The sequence below is a fragment of the Chionomys nivalis genome, chromosome 4 (assembly GCF_950005125.1).
Source record: "Chionomys nivalis chromosome 4, mChiNiv1.1, whole genome shotgun sequence".
Taxonomy (NCBI): domain Eukaryota; kingdom Metazoa; phylum Chordata; class Mammalia; order Rodentia; family Cricetidae; genus Chionomys; species Chionomys nivalis.
This window is the reverse complement of record NC_080089.1, coordinates 35,445,788-35,466,116: the sequence shown is the minus strand read 5'-3', so window position 1 is coordinate 35,466,116 and position 20,329 is coordinate 35,445,788. Positions and strand designations below refer to the sequence as shown.

General features: G+C 42.4%; 1 protein-coding gene across 1 annotated transcript; it reads left to right on the top strand.

The window, feature by feature from the left end:
• The first annotated feature begins 15,865 nt into the window (after positions 1-15,865).
• On the top strand, positions 15,866-17,273 carry LOC130872415 (prostate and testis expressed protein 14-like). Its single transcript, XM_057766267.1, has 3 exons — positions 15,866-15,926; positions 16,579-16,692; positions 17,149-17,273. Exons 1-3 carry the CDS (start codon positions 15,866-15,868, stop codon positions 17,271-17,273), a joined length of 300 nt encoding a protein of 99 aa, XP_057622250.1.
• The last annotated feature ends 3,056 nt before the right edge of the window (positions 17,274-20,329 follow it).

Genomic DNA, 20,329 nt, shown 5'->3' with positions numbered 1-20,329 from the left:
CTTTCCTCCATGATGCGGAGGGTGTAGTAGAACAGAGCCTTTTATCGAATAGCATCCAACAAGCATAGCTGAGTGTAAGAAGAAGGGACCAGGATACCATACAGCCCCTAAGGCCACACCCACAGGCTTCCTCCAGTCAGGCTCTATCTTCACAGTTCTGCCACCTATTGATCATCTATTCAAGGTGTGAATCCATCTATGGATTAAAACATTAAGTCAGTGACCTCATGTCCTAATCATCTCTGGAAATGTCTTTACACTCTCAGAGATGTGATTGATGGCTTTCTTAGACATCTGCAGTGCCATCAAGTGGGCATCTAAAATCACCACCACAGGCTTAAGGTGCTCCTGTGCTGCGCCAGCGTCCATCTCCACTGCGTGTTCACACGCACACGTGCTCCATTCTGACACTGTGTCCTTCTCAAAAGTCCCAGTTTAACTTTAGTCCTCGTAATTCCATAATTTTTGAATTTGAATTTGAAGTCGTTTGCAATTTTCCCTTTTGTATTTTATGCCAGTAGATTAATTAGCATGTCCAACCCAGATGATGTACACAACATTAGCCAAGGTAAATATTGCTAGTAATATTATGCTACCCTAAAGAGACACTGCTTGTTTAAATTTAAGTGTTTCTTCCTATACTTCTAGGAAGCCTACATAAGTAAGGGTATGTGTGCCGGGGGAAGGGAGGGAGTTGGGGCATGCACAGAACCTGTGTCTTAATTCTTGAATATATGTTTCCAGTTCTTGTGGAAAAATATTCATAAACATCCTACCATGGGCAACTGTTCGACTCTGCAGAGCTGGTCCCATTGCACTTTCCCAGTAGCAGCGTGAGAGCCACACCGTGTCTAGGCCAGCACTCGGCACTGTCCGTCACTGCCGCATTTCTTCTCTTATTTCATCCATTATTTCAGCGATTGGGTGTGCATTTCCTTGTGCACAGTGACATTCTGCACAGTCACATGCTTGTTGCCACAGACTCTTCATTTCAGACAACTGTTTTGATTTTCAGTTAGATTTGCTGAGTTGAGAAAATCTTCACAAATTCTGGATTCAAGCTCCTTGGCAACAAAATGTTTTGTGCATGCCTTCTTCCAGCCTATAATGTTTCTGTTGTTTAACAATGTCTTTGCAATAGTAGAAGGCTGTGTTTGCACTGAAGATAAATTGCCAGGGTCTTTTTATGAAAGCTAAACACTGAATGTTTCCCTGCTCCAAATTCACATATTGAAATTTAGGCCTCAGTGTGATAGTATTTGCAGGTGAGACTTTTGAGAGGTGATTAGCTACAAATAACATAAAATATCTTGGGGTTAAAGAAGTGAAAGACCTGTACAAGAACTTTAATTTTTTGAAGAAAGAAATTGTGGAAGATATCAGAAAATGGAAAGATCTCCAATGTTCTTGGATAGGTAGGATCAACATAGTAAAAATGGCAATCCTGCCAGAAACAATCTATAGATTCAATGCAATCCACATCAAAATCACAGCCCAATTTTTCAAAGACCTTGAAAGAACAATACTCAACTTCATATGAAAAAACAAAAACCCAGGTTAACCAAAACAATCCTGTTTAATAAAGGAACTTCTGGAGGCATCACCATCCCTGACATCAAGCTCTATTATAGAGTTACAGAAATGAAAATGGCATGATATTGGTATAAAAACAGACAGGTTGACCAATGGAATTAAACTGAAGATCCTGATATTAATCTATACACCTTTGAACACCTGATTTTTGACAAAAGCTAAAATTATATGATGAAAAAAAGAAAGCATTTCAAGAAATGATGCTGGTGTAACTGGATGTCAACATGAAGAAGAATGCAATTAGATCCATATCTATCCCCATGCACAAAACTTAAGTCCAAATGGATCAAATACCTCAACATAAATCCAGCCACAGCTGGGCAGTGGTGGTGCACACCTTTAATCTCAGCACTCCGGAGGCAGAGGCAGGTGCACCTCGGTGAGTTGGAAGTCATCCTGGTCTACAAGAGCTAGTTCCAGGACGGGCACCAAAGCTACAGAGAAACCCTGTCTTGGAAAAAAAAAATCTAGCCACACTTAACCTCATTGAAGAGAAAGTCTCAAGTAGCTTTGAACACATGGGGATAGGAGAACACTTCCTGAATGTAACCCCAGCAGCACAGACACTGAGAGAAACAATTAATAAATGGAACCTCCTGAAACTGAAAAAGTTTCTGTAAAGCAAAGGACATGGTCAATAAAACAAAACGACAGCCTACAGAATGGGAAAAGATCTTCACTAACCCCACATCAGACAGAGGTCTGATCTTCAAAATATACAAAGAACTCAAGAAATTGGTCACCAAAAGAACACACAATCCAATAAAAAATGGAGTACAGACTTAGAGAACTCTCAACAGAGGAGTTTAAAATGGCTGAAAGACACTTAAGGAAATATTCAACATATTTAGTCATCAGAGAAATGCAAATCAAAACAACTCTGAGATTCCATCTTACACCTGTAAGAATGGCTAAGATCAAATCACTGATGACAACTTATGCTGGAGAGGGTGTGGGGAAAAGGGAACACTCCTGTATTGCTGGTGGGAATGCAAGCTGGTACAGCCCCTTTGGATGTCAGTGTGGTGATTTCTCAGAAAATAAGGAAACAACCTTCCTCAAGACCCAGTAATATGACTTTTAGGTATATATCCAAAGGATGCTCAATTGTGTCACAAGGACATGTGCTCAACTGTAGTAGGAGCTGCAGGCTGCTTCCTGCCACCCAGCTCCCGGCCGCCTGGCTAGCTTATGCCCCAAAATAACGACACACAAACTGTATTCATATAAACACTGCTTGGCCCATTTCTATTAATGTGTGTAGCACCACAAGGTGGTGACTTATCTTGCCTAACCCATATTTAGTAATCTGTGTAGCACCAGTCTTACAGAGAGAGATTCAGCATGTCTGACCTGGCGGCTTGCTTCATCACGTCTGCCTCAGAGAGGAGAGCTATGGCGTCTTACCTCACTTCCTCTTACTCCCAGCATTCTGTTCTGTTTACACTACCCACCTATGTTCTAATCTATGAGGCCAAGCAGTTTCTTTATTAAATAACCAATGACTTTCCCACATCACTCAACTATGTTCATAGCAGCTTTGTTTGTCATAGCCAGAACCTGGAAACAGCCTAAGTGCCCCTCGATTGAAGAATGGATAAGGAAAATGTGGTCCATTTACACAATGGAGTACTACATAGCAGAAAAAAATAACAACATCTTGAATTTCTCAGGCAAATGGATGGAGCTAGAAAACATCATTTTGAGTGAGGTAACCCAGACACAGAAAGACAATTATCACATGTACTCACTCATAAATGGTTTTTAAACATAAAGCAAAGAAAGCCAGCCTACAAACCACAATCCCAGAGAACTTAGACAACAGAGGACCTCTTTTCCCGTTCCACTTTATGTAAGCCCAAATCCCTTCCCTGTACTCCTGTAGCCTCACAAATCTGGGCCCTCTATTCCCAGGAGTGCCCAAACCCGACACTTACATGTACTCAGCACCACTTGTAGATTCTCCAAGAGTCCATCTGGGCATAGATGGCTCTCCACTTTCTACTACCCGCAATGCTCCACCTTTCTCAACTTTTGTTTCTTCTCTCCCATCATTCCTCCAGCATTGACTGAAAGAAGAGCACACTCTGCCTTTTCTCTCTTCATTCTTAACCTTTTCCAACAAATGTGCCCCAACTGATAAACACTGCAGTTAGGCTCTTGTCCTCCAACTGTGAAAATGACAGACCTGCAACCTGCCCTTGAGGCAACTTCAGTCTGGTGATGCCTTTTCTGCCAGGCTGACCAGCAAAAATAGTTCCATTGTCTTTCTTTGTTCTTATTCACCGAGGGTAAGGTGAGTATTCGGTAGTTTCTCGGTGCTTTGAGCTCAGTGCAACACCACTCCAGAGAAAAGATTTAGCTCATGATTTCAGAGGGTTATTGCATTATGGTGGGGAGGGCTTCATGAAATAGAACTGTTGAGCCCATGTCCACAAGGAAGCCCAACTGAGTGTGACAGGAAGGGCCTAAGACAAGATACAAACCTCAAGGACACACTTCCAACCAGACTTTACCTTAGAAAATTCTACCACCTTTTAATAGTCTGCCAGAGATTGAATGCATTCATGGCTTAAATCATGGGTTAGGTCAGAGATCTCCTATCCTAATTGTCTAAGAAAATGTCCTCACAGATACACCCAAAGGTGTGCCTGATGAATCTCTAGATATCTGCAATAGAATGAAGTGAGCAGTTAGGGCTGGAGGTGCCTTTTCACGACAGCATCTGCTTTCATTCTCTGGACACGTGCACATTGTGTTCCATCTTTTTGGAAAGTCACACCATTTAGCTTTACTTCTACTAAATTTTATAATTTTTGAAGTTAATGCTATTTTAATTTTTTTATGTGCCTCTATGCACAACTGGTTCTCCCTCCCAGACCCTGGATTGGGCACAAACCCCATCCAACTGTTGTAATATGAGCGGCGGGGCTGCTTCCCACCGCCACCCGGTTAGCTTTACCCGAAATAATTACACAGAAACTGTATTCTTTTAATCACTGCCTGGCCCATTAGCTCCAGCCTCTTATTGACTAGCTCTTACATATTGATCTAACCCATTTCTAATATTCTGTGTAGCACCACGAGCTGGCTTACCAGGAAAGATCTTAACCTGTGTCTGTCTGGAGTGAGAGAATCATGGCGACTCCTGACTCAGCTTCTTTCTCCCAGCATTCTCTCTGTTTACTCCACCCACCTAAGGGCTGGCCTATAAATGGGCCAAGGCAGTTTCTTTATTAAATGAAAGTAACTCCTCCATCATTTCCCCTTTTTCTGTTTAAACAAAAAAGAAAGGCTTTCACTTTAACATAGTAAGATTACATATAGCAAAACAGTTATCAAGCAAGAATTACAGTTATAATATTTATATCTATTTTATCATAACTAAGGAAAACTATAACTATCTATCCATTCTTCAACTCCATCAAAGACTCCAGAAGGATATAATATTACCTAAGTAAACAAGAAGTAAGATACTTCAAACTCTAGAAATGACAGAGACATCTCGCTGCCTGGACAGTCATCCAAAGTTTCTCTGTACCGTTGGGGCATCTGTCTTCAGCCTACAGGCCCATAGTATCCAGCAGACATTTTCATCAAGCAGGAAATTCCAAAGACAGTTCAGTCACTTTTTGCTGTGTCCTGCAGAATGTCTTGCAGACTCTTTCATGAGTCAGGAACCCCGAAAGACCATCTCACCTTTAGGCAAGTTCAGCAGTCCTCTCTCTGCGGGTTCTTTGTGTCCAGTTTATGCATCAGTCCATGCAAGAGCAGTTTCTTGTCCAAATGGCTATCAAACTCCATAAGGAGCCTCTTCGGTGCCCATCTTCCTCTTGAAGTAGATTGGTGCTGCCAGGAGCAGATGTGTCTCATTATCATGAAAAGCCCTAAGTTATTAAAACATTAAATGCCATATTCTGCAGTCTTTGAAAGATATGAAGAATGCCTATCTAGCTGAAATATATCTATGCACATCTAGAAAATCTAACTAACATGACTAAAAGCTTGACAATTATCAATGATTATCCATTAACAACCTATATACATTACATTTTTAAATGAACTATACAATCACAATACCTTAATCAAGATTAGAAATATGCATATACATATAACAAAATTGACCTTCAAATCCACACCAATGCAAATTATTCATATCTATATCATATCCCCCTTTAAATGTAAAAGAACATTTATAAACCATATTTGGGAACATGGGCGCAGTTTTTTCTCTCCAAACTGCTTCCTGCTGAATGGGGGCGAGGTAATTAGGTCTTTCATGGTATAATCTCTGTGCCAGGGTCATCTCAGTTGGCAGTTGAGTGAAGTAATTTTTTGAGGGTATTCACAGTAACCTTTCAGGAGGGCGTGGTCTATCATACCATATTGGGATAGAAGAAATCCACAGGGTCGCATCCTCTGTGAAAACAAAAGAAGACCCTCTCCAAAGCATCATATCCTTAGACCCATATTCTGAAATCATAATACCCTTATATCCATTCTGGTTTAGCTTGGCTGCCCATATAATGAAATGTCTCTCTGCACTTAGCTCCTTTACGGTCAAAAATTTTAAAGAAAACACAATGTACATAATCCAGACTCTCTGTAAATTTTCCATTTTTACGTGGCTTATTTTTCTTTATTTCTTTTAATCTATAATTATCTGTACTCTGTCTCTTTAAAGACTTTACCTTTTTTTAAGACATTAACTTTATTGTTTATATATATATATTATTTCTCTCTCTCAAGCCTACGTACATTCATCCAACAGTGTCTGAATCAGTTCTTTTGTGAATCTGTAATTTTTTTACTATCCAGGAGCATTCCTTAAAATGTTAAGCACTTTTTAAAAACTTAAGTTGCACCATGTATGGGTAATACGGTATTGCCTGTTTACAGCCAGTCTAAACCTTAACTGCGCTGTTATTATGGTAATTATGGTAGTTCCTGCCTGAGACCAGCACAGTTCAGCATGGAGGAGCCTGTCCTGCCTCAGAACCATTTGGTGCCCCTGAGCCACACACAGTTCCAGACACACAGCAGTCCACATCGCCATCAAGCAAGCAGTAGCACTTTAGTCCAAATGCTCCATTCAAAAACTCTGTCTCCTGCAGGAGCCAGACAGAGATCGCGATGGTGGCACAGCCCAGAAAGCCGGCATTTTAAAACAGCCAGTTTTTTCCTGCTGCTGAGTCAGGACAATTTCTTTGCCGCACGCAACCCACAAACAGCAAAAAGCTGTCTTAAATTCTCTCTCTCTCCTTTTTAAGCCCTCTCAGGTTTTACGTGGAGTTCATTATCACGCTGGGCGCCACTCTGTTGTAATATGAGCGGTGGGGCTGCTTCCCACCGCCACCCGGTTAGCTTTACCCGAAATAATTACACAGAAACTGTATTCTTTTAATCACTGCCTGGCCCATTAGCTCCAGCCTCTTATTGACTAGCTCTTACATATTGATCTAACCCATTTCTAATATTCTGTGTAGCACCATGAGCTGGCTTACCAGGAAAGATCTTAACCTGCGTCTGTCTGGAGTGAGAGAATCATGGCGACTCACTCACTCGGCTTCTTTCTCCCAGCATTCTCTCTGTTTACTCCACCCACCTAAGGGCTGGCCTATAAATGGGCCAAGGCAGTTTCTTTATTAAATGAAAGTAACTCCTCCATCATCCAACCACCTGTTTTCGCAGAGATCCTTTATTAAGCTGAGAAGAAAAGTTAAAGTGGCTGCTTTCTGACCCAGGTAGAAAAACAGCAGCAAATGACCTTGCAGGGATCATTTTTCTGTTTTCTCCTTCCTTTTATTTTTTTCTCCACACTTTCCCATCCCTCCTTTCCTCCTATTCCCTCCCTCTACCTCCCTTCTCTCTCCCCTTCACCCACTCCCCCTCCTCCATTCAGAAAGGGGCAGGCCTCCCATGGGAGTGAACAAAGCATGGCACATCAAGTTGAGGTAGGGCCAAGCTCCTCCTGCATCAAGGTTGGGTGAGGCAACCCAGCATGGGGAATGGGTTCCCAAAAGCCAGCTCAGGCTCCGGGGACAGGTCCTGATCCCACTGCTAGGAGCCCCACAAACAGACCAAGCTACACAGCTGTCACACACATGCAGAGGGCCTGGGTCAGTCCCATGTTGGCTGTTGGTTCAGAGTTGGTGAGCTCCCACAAGCTCAGGTTAGCAGACTCTGTGGGTTCGCCTGTCATGCCCCCTTCCCCCCAGGCTTGTAAAACCCTTCCTCCCTCTCTTCAACAGGACTCTCGGAGCATGGCCCAGAGCTTGGATCTCTGCATCAGCTTGCGTCAGTTACCGGATGAGTGATCTCTGATTGTAATCACCAATCTGATTACAGGAGAAGGCCAGTTTAAGCACCCTCACCATTATTACTAGGAGTCTTAGCTGGGGTCATCCTTGTGGCTTCCTGGGAGTTTCCCTAGCACCAGGTTTCTCCCTAACCCAACATAGTCCCCATCAAGATATCTCATTACTTTCCTTGTCCTAACACCATCAACCCGCCCAACCCAATCCTTCATGCCCCCCCCCCCCCCGCCCCCAGTTTCCCTGGGAGATCTTTTCTATTACCCTTCCCAGGGAATCCATACCTCTCTCTTTGGGCCCTCCTTGTTACCTAGCTTCTATGGGGCTGTGGCTTGTAGCCTGGTTATCCTTTACTTTAAAGCTTATATCCACCAGACAGGGAAGGAACCAGCATAGGACCAAACGACCCTCTGACAGTTGTATGACTGGGGCAGACTCCAAGGCCACTGGCTGTGGCACCAGGATTTATCCCTTCTCCTTGTATTGGCTTTTTGTACATTCTTTTTGGAGGGATACCTTGCTCAGCCCAGCCCAGATATAGTGGGGGAGGGTCTTGGACCTTATGCAAAGCAATGTGCCTCACACACTCTGAGGAGTGAATGGGGGGTGGGGTGGGGGTAGGTGGAGGGAATGGGAGGGTGGGAGGAATTGGGAACTGGGATTGAATGTAAAATGAAAAAAAGATAGTTTGTTTTCTTTTTTTTTAAAAAATATATAAAAAAGTAAAACAAAAATAAAATAATCACAGTATGATTTAAATACAACAAAATTTATTTTTTTTTCAGGTATACCATCTTCTAAAATTACATAAAATTACACCCCCTCAAGACCCCAGACATACAATATTACTGCCCACATTCTGATTGTGTCTCCTCAGTCAAACCTCTGCGGAAACACTCTCCCCCACACACCACACACCTAGAAGTATGTTTCCTAGGCAATTCTAAACCCAACCAAGTTGACACTGAAGATGAACTATAAAAATACCATATTCAAATTTTGTTCTCTTTCTTGGCGGGCAATAAGTACTGTGAGATTTTCTTGATGCTGGCAGGGATGGTGACCCCTCCCAGTCACATGTGTTACCTCATGATTGCTGTCCATCAAGTGTTCTCTCGTTCTGTGGTTTTCCCTACTGTAGACAGATGTAGTTCAGAGCACATATGAGGTAGGTCAGGCCCGTCAATGTTGTTTCATAGCCCAGGAGGATTAACTGGTTTTCAACCTAGGGTGGATTTACAGCACCCACTCCATCAACGGTTAGTGAGTTCCTGCAGTTGTTCCTGTGGCGTGTTCCCAGTTTTCTTAGGAAAATACTAGTGCATGACCCGTGATGCATGGGAGAATAGATCAGCTTCCCAGGAAACCGCAGACTCCTGCAAAGCTGATCAGGGTGCATTCTTACTGCAGTATTGAAGCTGCTCCATGTCCATGCCAGCACTTGGCACTGTGGGTCATTGGTGTGTTTGCTCTCTTGTTTCAGCGTTCTAGTACATGAACAGTGGTTGAGTTTGCATGTCACTATGGAAGGGGCACTCGGTGCCTTTCACTTGTCCACTCACTGCCAGAATCTCTGCCTTAGTCAAGTTTCTGTTCTGATTGTTTAAGTCAGATTTGTTGATTAGAGAAAAATCCTTCAGTTATTCTGATCAAAGTCTTAGATTTCTCCTATACCTTCTCAGATATTTAACAATGTTTTCCCATTGGCAACAGATTTTAATTTTAATAATATAGATTTTAGTTTCATCAACTACTGTTTAAAAATACTCTAAAAGAATGTGTATTAGCTAATGGGAGGGTTTTTTGCATCTCATAATTGGTGATTTCTGTCAATTTCTCTTCTGAATACTACAGAGTGGATGTGTAACCTACACCAAAATCATATGTTGAAATCAAATTCCTGATGGTCTCTGGATGTGTTTTAGATCATAAGTATGGAGCCCTCAAAATGAGATTCACTCCCTCATCAAAGACACAGACACAGGGGCTTCATGTTCTCTCCTCCATTGTGAGGTCGTGGAGAAGGAGTTGTTTATGAACCGGGAAATGCCCTCCCCAGAAACTGAATCTACTGGGACCCTCATCTTGCATTTATTACCCTTCAAGAGAAATAAATATGTACTGTTCACAAGCTTCCTATTGTGTAGATTTTCTGTTCAGGACTAGCATCCTAATAGGACTAAGCACATGATTTTTGTATTCAATTTGAGAATTATTTTCTGAACTCAGAGTTCTTAAAGAGCACAACTATTTGGGGCTGGAGAGATGGCTCAGAGGTTAGAATACTGGCTGCTCTCCAGAGGAACAGGGCTTGATTCTCATCACCCACGTGGCCGCTCACAGTCACTTGTAACTCCAGTTCCAGTGGATCTGATGCCCTCCTCTGGCCTCCAAGGGCACCAAGCATACATGTGGTTCACAGACATACATGCAGGAAAACCCCCATACATATAGCTACTAAACAAACCTTTAAAACTATAGATATTCATTTCATTAAATATTTAACTCCAGATTAAATATTTCAGTTTGACACATTTGAGCTAATTTTGGCATATCATCTAAAGGGTGGGCCAATTATCTTTTACTTATTTAAAATTTGCCAGTATACTGGGAAGTGCTTTTTAGGCCATCGAAGGAGGGAAATCATCCAGGTATTATCCAGCTGTCAACTATAAATGCGAACATACCAAACCAGTTGGCAAAATGTTCCTATTGGTGAAACAATGGCACTGAGTTCCTTGGAGAGCAAACGACTTTCTAATTAGAACTGAAGCTTGTTTTCCAGAAGGGAAACCATGGTTGTCAAAATCTCATATCTAAGGAGGCCATCAGCATCTAAGGGTGCTGTTTCTGTTCAGTGAACATTTGGTCAAACTGTCTTCTGAGTGTTAGTGGTCATATGCACTGATTAGTTCTGAACTGGACACTGGACAGAAACAAAGACGTCAGTTAATACAGTGACTCACCAATGGGCTGATGACCGCTGAGTGCTCTGTGCTGAGACTTCTGTGTCAACCTGCATGGTTGACAAGCATGGGGACATTGTGTAAGAGAGGGAGAAAGAATGTAAGAGCCAGAAGATGGGGAGGGTGCTCTGAAGCACTGTCACCTGGCCTTGACATGGTCGCGGTGCTCAGCAGCTTACATCAGCTGTGGTTGCATACCTGGGAAGGAAGGTCACTTGGGGGCCTCTCAGGAGGTGTGGCTGGAGCAGCTGTGAACTAATAGGATCAAGATACATTGTATGCACGAAGGAAAAGTTAAAGAGTAAATTAAAAATATTTTAAAAACAAGATAAAATTTTCTGCCATGCTCCCTGATTTCCCAATTTTCCTGTAGAATGAGACAGGTGTGTTTAATGTCTTATTTTTGCACTAGTTGTAAACTTTTTATGATTTATTTTGTTCTCATTATTTTGTTGACTAATTTTACCCATTTTCCAGATGATTTTTTTTTTTTTTTGCTCATGATATAAGAAATAGATTGCTCTGGGCACTTTTAGTGGAGTTGCCCTTCCCTACCCCAGATGGTGTCTGTAGCTGCCTTGCCTCAGAACTCTGGGAGTTAGACAATTTTGTGACTGAGTAAAGGGGCTGGTTTCAAGTCCCCAGAGTCTTCCCTGGGTGTTGTTTGTGTTCTAGGCTAATGAGATGACAAGCTTGGGAGTGTGCAAGTCCTTAGGATGAAAGGACAGGGATTCTTCTGACCGCTGGATTTCAAAACAACTGTGTGGGCCAAATCAGCATGGCAGCAGCCATCTTTCCCAACATCTATGCCAGGGTCCCTTTCTGCAGAATTGTATCTTAAATACTGTCTCATTTGCTCTATTCTCTTGAACTCATTATCTAATGTCCAACAATTGTATACATCTTCAAAGCTTTCCTTAAAGGAATAACAACATTATACATGGAAAATTTTTTACATTTGATCCAAACTAATCTGTTAATAAGGTAAGCTAGTTTGCATGTCTATCCTACCGCCGTTTTGAAAGCAATTGATCTGTAATTGGAAATAGTCATTTTTCAAGTGTTACTTAAGCCTTTTTTGGAACCTTCTTTTTAATCCTATCCTCTATAAACTGCCTAAAAAATTCCTAGTTCTGTCAACTGTAGAAGGTATCAAGACAATGTGGCAGATTACTCTGTTGGGCAAGAAAGATTTGGGAGCTGGATGCTAAAAACAGATAGACAGCAGGAGAGCAAGGACTCTGAAGGAAGTTCAGGCATACATGACAGAGAACAAGTTTCAGAAGCAGCAGGGAGTTTCTCTGCCCAGTCAGGGATGAGTAAGTGCCTGCTGTAGTTGGGCTTCTCTGATGCTGTGGGAGGAAGGAATGAGTGTGTCAGTCAGGGGTCCACATGCAGAATCACCTATGAGGGTGCAGAGAGACAGAGCTACAGACAGGCAGGACTTGAGCAACAAGTGATGTTAGTTCTAGCACACTGGTGCTTCTAGACAGCTTGATCTGAAGAGCTCAGGTAACAAGATGCACTGGGCTTTGCCCATCCCAGTGGGATCTGTGACCTTCTCTCCGGCCACACCTTTGTACAAGAGAAACAGCCAGAGAATGATTCTGGTTGCTAATCTGGAGAGATGCCCTCCTATAATTGAGGAATTTAGGCTAGTTGTTTTTATAACGCACTTCAGAAGTGGAAAGGTAAGGAAGTCTTTGTGTGATAATATAGGGAAGGAAGAAAACCACAAACTCTCCATGGGTGAGTTTGTCCTGGAAGGGAATCTAGAAACTTAAGTCTCTCAGGCAGCTTGTTGCCATTGCCTTTTCAGAGGAGGGAGTGTGTTCACGGCATCTGTGGGTAGCAAAATAGAAGATCTGTCCTTAGGTCTATATCATGCCTGCTCTTGTACTGGAAACAATGACGCAAGGTTCAGTGGTAAAAGTCTTTACCAGATGTTGAAGTAAGAGCAGCGGGGCTGCATCCCCGGCACCCGGCGGCCTGCATGGCTTTACCCGAAATAATTACACAGAAACTATTCTTTTAAACACTGCTTGGCCCATTAGTTCCAGCCTCTTATTGGCTAGCTCTTACATATTGATCTAATTCATTTCTAATATTCTGTGTAGCACCACGAGCTGGCTTACCAGGAAAGATCTTAACCTGCATCTGTCTGAAGTGGGAGAATCATGGCGACTCACTCACTCGGCTTCTTTCTCCCAGCATTCTGTTCTGTCTACTCCGCCTACCTAATTTTCTGTCCTATCAGGGCCAAGCAGTTTTCTTTATTTATTAACCAATGAAAGCAACAGATAAATACAAGACCCACCTCCATCAACCAGACACAAATTTATAGAAACTGTAAGAAAAGATACTCACTGTGGAAGGACAAGATTATGAAAGATATATGTGTATATATTAGGAGGTCTATATTAGTCAGGGTTCTCTGATAGAACAGAACTTACTAAATGGGGACTTATTAGGATGGCTAGCAGGATGTGGTTCAGCTCATCCAACAATGACTGTCTATTAACAGAAGGTCTAAGAATCCAGTAGTTGTTCAGTCCATGATGCTGGATGTCCCAGCTGGTCTTCAGTTTACTCTGGATTCTGAAAGGATGCCGCTCTAGTGCCAGTAAAGGAATGGACTTACCAGTGAGAGTGAGGGCAATCAGGCAAACAGCAATGGCTTCCTTCTTTTACTTCCTTTATACAGGCTGCTGCAGAAGCGGTGGCCTAGATTAAAAGTGGATCTTTCCACCTCGTAAGATTATAATTAAAATCAGGCTTTCCCACCAAATAATTATTTAATTAAGAAACATTTCTTACAGGTGTACCCAAACTCTTGTTAATTAGTTAATTCCAGATGTAGTCAGGTTGACAACCAAAAATAGCTCTCAAAAGGTCTATATCAAATTTTGCTTTACCTCAGTCAATAGTTTGATATTGTCTGACTTTTGGGAGATTTTCCTGTACTTCTCCTGAAGTAGTGGCCTTGACATCCCAAGTGTCACTGACAAGGGCATATGTGCACCATGTGTCTGCAGAAAAGATGTCAAGGACTATTGTGTCATGGAGTTGACACACTGTCTTCACTGTTTTTACAATGGGTGTATAAATGATTGTGGCAGCTCCAAAGGTAGTTTTATATGTGCGGCATTGCTTCAACTTAGGAATGAGGAGAAGGCACAAAAATCCAAGTTACCCATCCTTTTGGCACTATGTAAAGCACAGCTTATTTTTGTCTTTGCATCTGATTGAGAGGTTTTTAGAAAGCACAAATGGTCTCTGTGTAATTTGGCTTCACCAGTCACGCTTTAAATTTCCTGACTCCATCAATGAGACAGGAAAATCAGATCCAGAATGGAAGGCCTGTTTTCCAACTCGCTTTCCTTCCTTGACTCTGCAGTTTTTCTTGTCTTTCTATCTGACCCCCAGGAAGACTTGTAGTCTGCAAGGAAGATGGCCCCGAATCTGCAATATGTGTTTCAGTGATTTATTGAGCAATTCAATATATGCCTAGACATATATCCCATTCATAAAGACTCGGGGAATTTAAAATCTGGATGGAGCAACTGAAGGTAAGCTTCCTTCTATGTGGGAAGTCATAGCCTAGTGTGTGTAGCTCCCTCTAGGTTCCTCAGCCACCCAGTCTCAAACCCCAGACCCAAAAAGAGGAACATGGGATGTACTCACTCATAATTGGTTTCTAGCCATAAATAAAGGACATTGAGCATATAATTTGTGAACCTAGAGAAGCTAAATAAGAAAGTGAACCCAAAGAAAAACGTATAGTCATCCGCCTGGATAGGGGAAATAGACAAGATTGCTGGGCAAAAACTGGGAACTTGCGGGTGAGGTGGCATGGGACTAAGGGGAAATGGGGTGAGAAACGTGAGAAGGGGAGGATGGGAGGAGCTTGGGGGAATGGGATGGTTGGGTTATAGGAAGGGTGGATACGGGAGCAGCGAAGTATATATCCTAACTAAGGGAGCCATCTTAGGGTTGGCAAGAGACTTGACTCTAGAGGGGCTTGCAGGTGTCCAGAGAGATGTCCCCAGCTGGTACCTTGGGCAACTGAGGAGAGGGAACCTGAAATGACCCTATCCTATACTGATGAATATCTTGCATATCACCTTAGAACCTTCATCTGGCGATGGATCGAGATAGAGACAGAGACCCAATTTGGAGCAACGGTCTGAGCTCTTAATGTCCAAATGAGGAGCAGAAGGAGGGAGAACATGAGCAAGGAAGTCAGGACCACGAGGGGTGCACCCACCCACGGTGACAATGGAACTGATCTATTGGGAGCCCACCAAGGCCAGCTGGACTGGGACTGAATAAGCATGGGTTGAAACTGGACTCTCTGAACATGGCAGACAATGAAGGCTGATGAGAAGCCAAGGACAATGGCACTAGGTTTCGATCCTAATACATGAACTGGCTTTGTGGGAGCTTAGCCTGTTTGGACGATCACCTTCCTGGACCTAGATAGAAGTGGGAGGACCTTGGTCTTCCTGTAGGGCAGGGAATTTGGACTGCTCTTCAGTATCGACAGGGAGGGGGAATGGAGTGGGGGGAGGAGAAGAGGAGTGGGAATAGGGGGAGGGGAGGGGGGGAGGGGGCAGTATGTGGGAGGAGGGGGAGGGAAATGGGAAACGGGGAGCAGGTGGAAATTTTAATTAAAAAAGAATAAAAAATAAAAAAAATCAAAATTCATTTGGATTACACAACTATTCATCGCCGTTTGAAAGTTAGTGAAATAAACATGCAGACAAGATTGCAGAAGGACCTGAATCACGGGCTAGGTGTGTGGAAGTGAGCAGGTATAGTGAAGCACGTAGGATCTGTGCTTCCCCCAGGCTGTCTGCTCAGGCCACTGGCTTGGGATCCCATTGGCTTCTCTTCTAGCCTGAGCACATATATAAGCATCCAGTGTTGAGGCTGAGCCTTGAGTGCCCTTTCCTGCTCTCTGCTGCTCTCTTAACCTGGGACCCCACTGCCATGGGGAAGCACTTCCTCCTGCTCCTGCTGGGCCTCTCCCTAGTGGTAGACTTCCTGCAAGGTGAGATCCTGGCAGATGGAAAGGGTCATTGCTGGTGGACAGACATCCGTGGAAGGGCATTGGGTTTGGTAGGTCAGGAATAAGATGTAAGACCTGATTACTTTTATACATGGACCCCACAGCCTTCATCTGCATTTCCTCACCTCTCCATCCTTCCCTTCCCTCTGTTGTACACAGTATGGGCTTCTCTAGTTTCTCCTTTGTTGTGCCTCTGCTTCTGGTGTCCTTTCTCTGGGTTCTTTATTTCACCTCCTTGTTCTTAGCAAACAAGCATTCTCATTTCCTCCAACTTACCTGTGTATAGGCCTAAAATTATATTGGAAATGACTTAAGAAAGGTTTATGACAGGATGGAGGTAAGAAAGTGATGGGAACACTTGTCTGCTCATAGGAAGTAGACTCAAGCTCCCTACACCAGAGCTTTGATCTTTCTCCTTACAGCCATTCACAGTATTTGTAGTGGAGAAACTTGGCTCTTCTCAAATCCCCTCCTAGTGTTCAAGGTCATGGGTTACCCAGTGGGATCACCTTAACATACATTCAGCTCTTGGTCATTGTTTCTTTTTCATTGATGCTAGCCACAGTCTCACCTCTTGTCAGATGCTTGACTTGCTGCTCTGAATGAACCTCTTATTCTTGATTTGCCTTTTCAGCTCTGACATGCTTGCAGTGTGACATGCTAAACTCTGATGGAGAGTGTGAGAAAGGAGAAAGCACGTGTGAGGCTAAAGACGACCAGGAATGTGGCATAATGGTAGTGTCTAAAGGTATGTCAAGAATGGGAGATCTTGGGTGACCATGTTTGCTGCTCAGGAATGAATGAGCCCTCTTTACACTCCTGGGGAGAAAGAAGAGACTGTGAAAAGCTGTGTTTCTGTGTAAATTCAGGAGAAGGCTCCTTTCTTTTGGTACTGGCTACCTGTCATTCTTTGCCAGACAGATAAATTTTTTTGAGAGGGGGTCTCTGTATGGCCTTTATAGCTTTCTAGAAAACATATTCAGGGATGTGAGGATTCGAACTGAAAAATTGCAGGCAGTAATTTGTAATTACTCCCAGTAATGGGAGGCATGCCTGCAAGCCAGATTACAGATTGATAGACGATAACTATTATCACCTCAGTGTGGCTGGCATACTTTTCACCAGGGAGCATAATTCTCCTCATTTTCTGAGACTCTGTGTTTGTAAATATTTAGGTTTGACCATTGTTATTTTTCTTTTACAGGTCATGATATTCTGTTTGGGCAGCAGGATTGCTCTTCTAATTGCTTAAATAAGACTTTCACACATTATAACCTAACACTGGATTTTTCCTGTTGCCATAACCAATCTTTGTGTAATGAGTTTTAGAGGCTGGGCATTTCCTTGCCCAGTTCTGATGCAGGTGAGTCCTTATTCCTTCCCTGTGCTCTCATGCTCATGACCCTGAACCATCTATTTCCTGCACTGCCCAAGCTCTGACACCTGCCTGGATCAGCATCAGCTGTTGATTGGTCAATAGTTCAGTTGGGAATAGAGCAATGATCTCTGCTCCCCATCTCCCAACTGCTTCTGCCTTTCAGATTCTTGTTTCCTTTATTTTCTTCCTCTATCCTTCCATTACTAATATATTTACCACACTTTCCCCTTTTCCTCTTACTTTTACTTTTATCAACACTGGTTTTTACTAGTCAGTGTGACAGACCTCACACCCCCCATTATGAACCTTTAGATTGGTGGTGCCGCTTCTGCTAAGGTTCTAGCAAACATTAGTTTCAGTATCTCACTTCATTGTTCATTGAATGGAAGACATATGCTATCCAATTTCTCACTGCTGTGACCTTAATAAAACAGTATAGTAGAGCAATGATATAGTTTAGTTTATGATATTAGAGATTTTCATCATGTTGGGAAGGATGTAGAGGACCAGAGCTATTCACATCATGGCATGTAGGCTACATAGCTAAGCATAGTAGGAAGGGACTAGGACAGGATACATCCTCCAAGCCCATGGTCCTTGCTTTCTCCAATCCAGTTATATGACTAAAATTTGAATGTATTTATGGCTGCAATAGATTGATTATGCCAGAGATTTCATATCCTAACCATGTCTAGAAATGTGACCAACACACCCAGAGCAGTGTTTGAGGAATGTTTTAGTTATCCTTGATACAGTCAGGTTCACAGTTAAGATTCGCCATCAGCTGGGCTGCAGTCATGTCAGCTGCACAGCATCCAAGTCTATTTTGTGTGTGCATGGAAAGACGGCCCAGTTTAGCTTTATTCCTGGTACATTACATAAATTTGAAGTTGATGTTGTTTGCATTTTATTTTTATATTTTTTTCTAGCACATTGCATACTAACCTTAGAAAACACAGACAACGCTGTCCAAGGAAACATGGCTAGTAATCCCATCCCACCCTGCAAAGACACAGCTTGTTTACCTGTTCAGGCATATATTTCAAAGTTTAAACATCATTAGTAAGTTATGCTGTGTATTTCCACGGGTTAACATAGAAATATTTATATACTTATATATATATTCATATCATTTTAATCTTGTTTTTCAGTTCTTTTCACTGAATCCTGGCTCTGGAGCATGAGAACAAGCATTCTACTCCTGACTTTGTTATGAACCTTGTTATATATTGATCTTTCCATCATATACCTTATGTGTCTTTTGTACTCTAAATGTATCTTACTATATTGTATTGGATACTCTGACATTTACCATTAAAAGTTTAATTTGTTAATTCTGAATAGTTTAGATTACTTCAAATTAAAGGTACTTACATATATTTATTTTGTGTGTGTTTCCATGTCAACATGCCATGACATATATGTTGAGATTCAAGGTAAACCTGAGGAGTCAATACTCTCCTTCCACCATGTTGATTATGAGGGCTGAACTCAGTGGTCAGACTTAGTGGTCAATGCACTCACACTCTGTGTCATATTATCTTTCCTCAAGTTTAAAAGCATACAATTAGGGGACCAGTGGATAAAGTTATTTGTTACTAACCCTGATGACCTGAGTTTATTTCCTGGGACTCACATCATAGAAGGAGAAAATGGGTTCATACAAGTTCTTCTCTGACCTCCACATGCTGACCATTGAAGGACAGGGACACAAACGCACACACACACACACACACACACACACACACAGAGCAAAATAGACAGACACACAATAAATGCAGTGAAAAAGTAATACAATTATAGCGTTATTTATTTGTTCTTTTTCACATTCCCTCCTCTACCCTACCCTACCATTCTCCTCCCCATTTAACCCTTTTTATTTATTTTTTATTTATTTATTTATTTTTTTTGGTTTTTCGAGACAGGGTTTCTCTGTAGCTTTGGTGCCTGTCCTGGAACTAGCTCTTGTAGACCAGGCTGGCCTCGAACTCCCAGAGATCCGCCTGCCTCTGCCTCCCGAGTGCTGGGATTAAAGGCGTGCGCCACCACAGCCCGGCCCATTTAACCCTTTCTGTACCATTGTTCTCTTTCAAACCTTGATACCACTGCATTCTAATTTTCTTCCCTTGAAGTTCCCCTCTCCCATGGCCCTTTATTAATTTCCTGATATTGTGAGTTTTCCAAATGGAGTGCACATGTCTGAAGAATCAGAGCTAACATCAACAAATGAGAGAAATTAAATACCAAGGTAATAAAACTGCCAATCAATAAAAGGGCAACGAAATGAATAGAAAGTTTTCAAAAAGAAGAGGGATAAAGAGGAGGAAGGAAAGGAAGAAGCACAAATGTCCAAAAACTTATTTAAAAGTGTTCAAGACTAGGGAGAAGGATGGCTCTTCCTAGGAACATGAAATAGAATAGCTATGAAATGTGAGGACCAAACAAGGAAGAGGAGGGAAGTGTTGGTCAGGAAGGGAATTCTGGGAGTGACAGCTAAAACTAAGGGTCATTTGAGGGGTCACATGGAAGCCTAATTCAGCAGAAACTTATTATATATATATATATGTGTGTGTGTGTGTGTGTGTGTGTGTGGTATGAAGGCAAGCTAGAGGAAATTGCCAAATATAAACGATAGGGAGACAGAACACCAACTGTACATCTCTCATCACCAAATACATTTTTCCTTATTGGGAATGGATTACATCTAATCAGTTGTTTGACAAAGGGGTTGCATGGTGTGGTGGTCTGAATGAAAATGGCTCTCATAGACTCATAGAGGGGCACTATTAGGTGGTGTGGCCTTGATGTAGTAGGCGTGGCCTTTGGAGGTTTCATGCTCCAGCCAGGCCCAGTGCCACTCTCTCTTCCTGTTGCCTGTCGATACAAATGTAGAACTCTCAGCTCTTCCAGCACTATGTCAGCCTGTTCACCGCCATGCTTCCCACCATAGTAATAATGGACTAAACCTCTGAAAGTATAAGTCACCCTCAATTAAATGTTTTTCTTA

Coding starts and splice junctions, on each gene's coding strand:
- LOC130872415 (XM_057766267.1), top strand. CDS start 15,866: ATGGGGAAGCACTTCCTCCTGCTCCTGCTGGGCCTCTCCCTAGTGGTA. Junction 15,927..16,578: donor AGTGGTAGACTTCCTGCAAG/GTGAGATCCTGG, acceptor TTGCCTTTTCAG/CTCTGACATGCTTGCAGTGT. Junction 16,693..17,148: donor CATAATGGTAGTGTCTAAAG/GTATGTCAAGAA, acceptor TTTCTTTTACAG/GTCATGATATTCTGTTTGGG.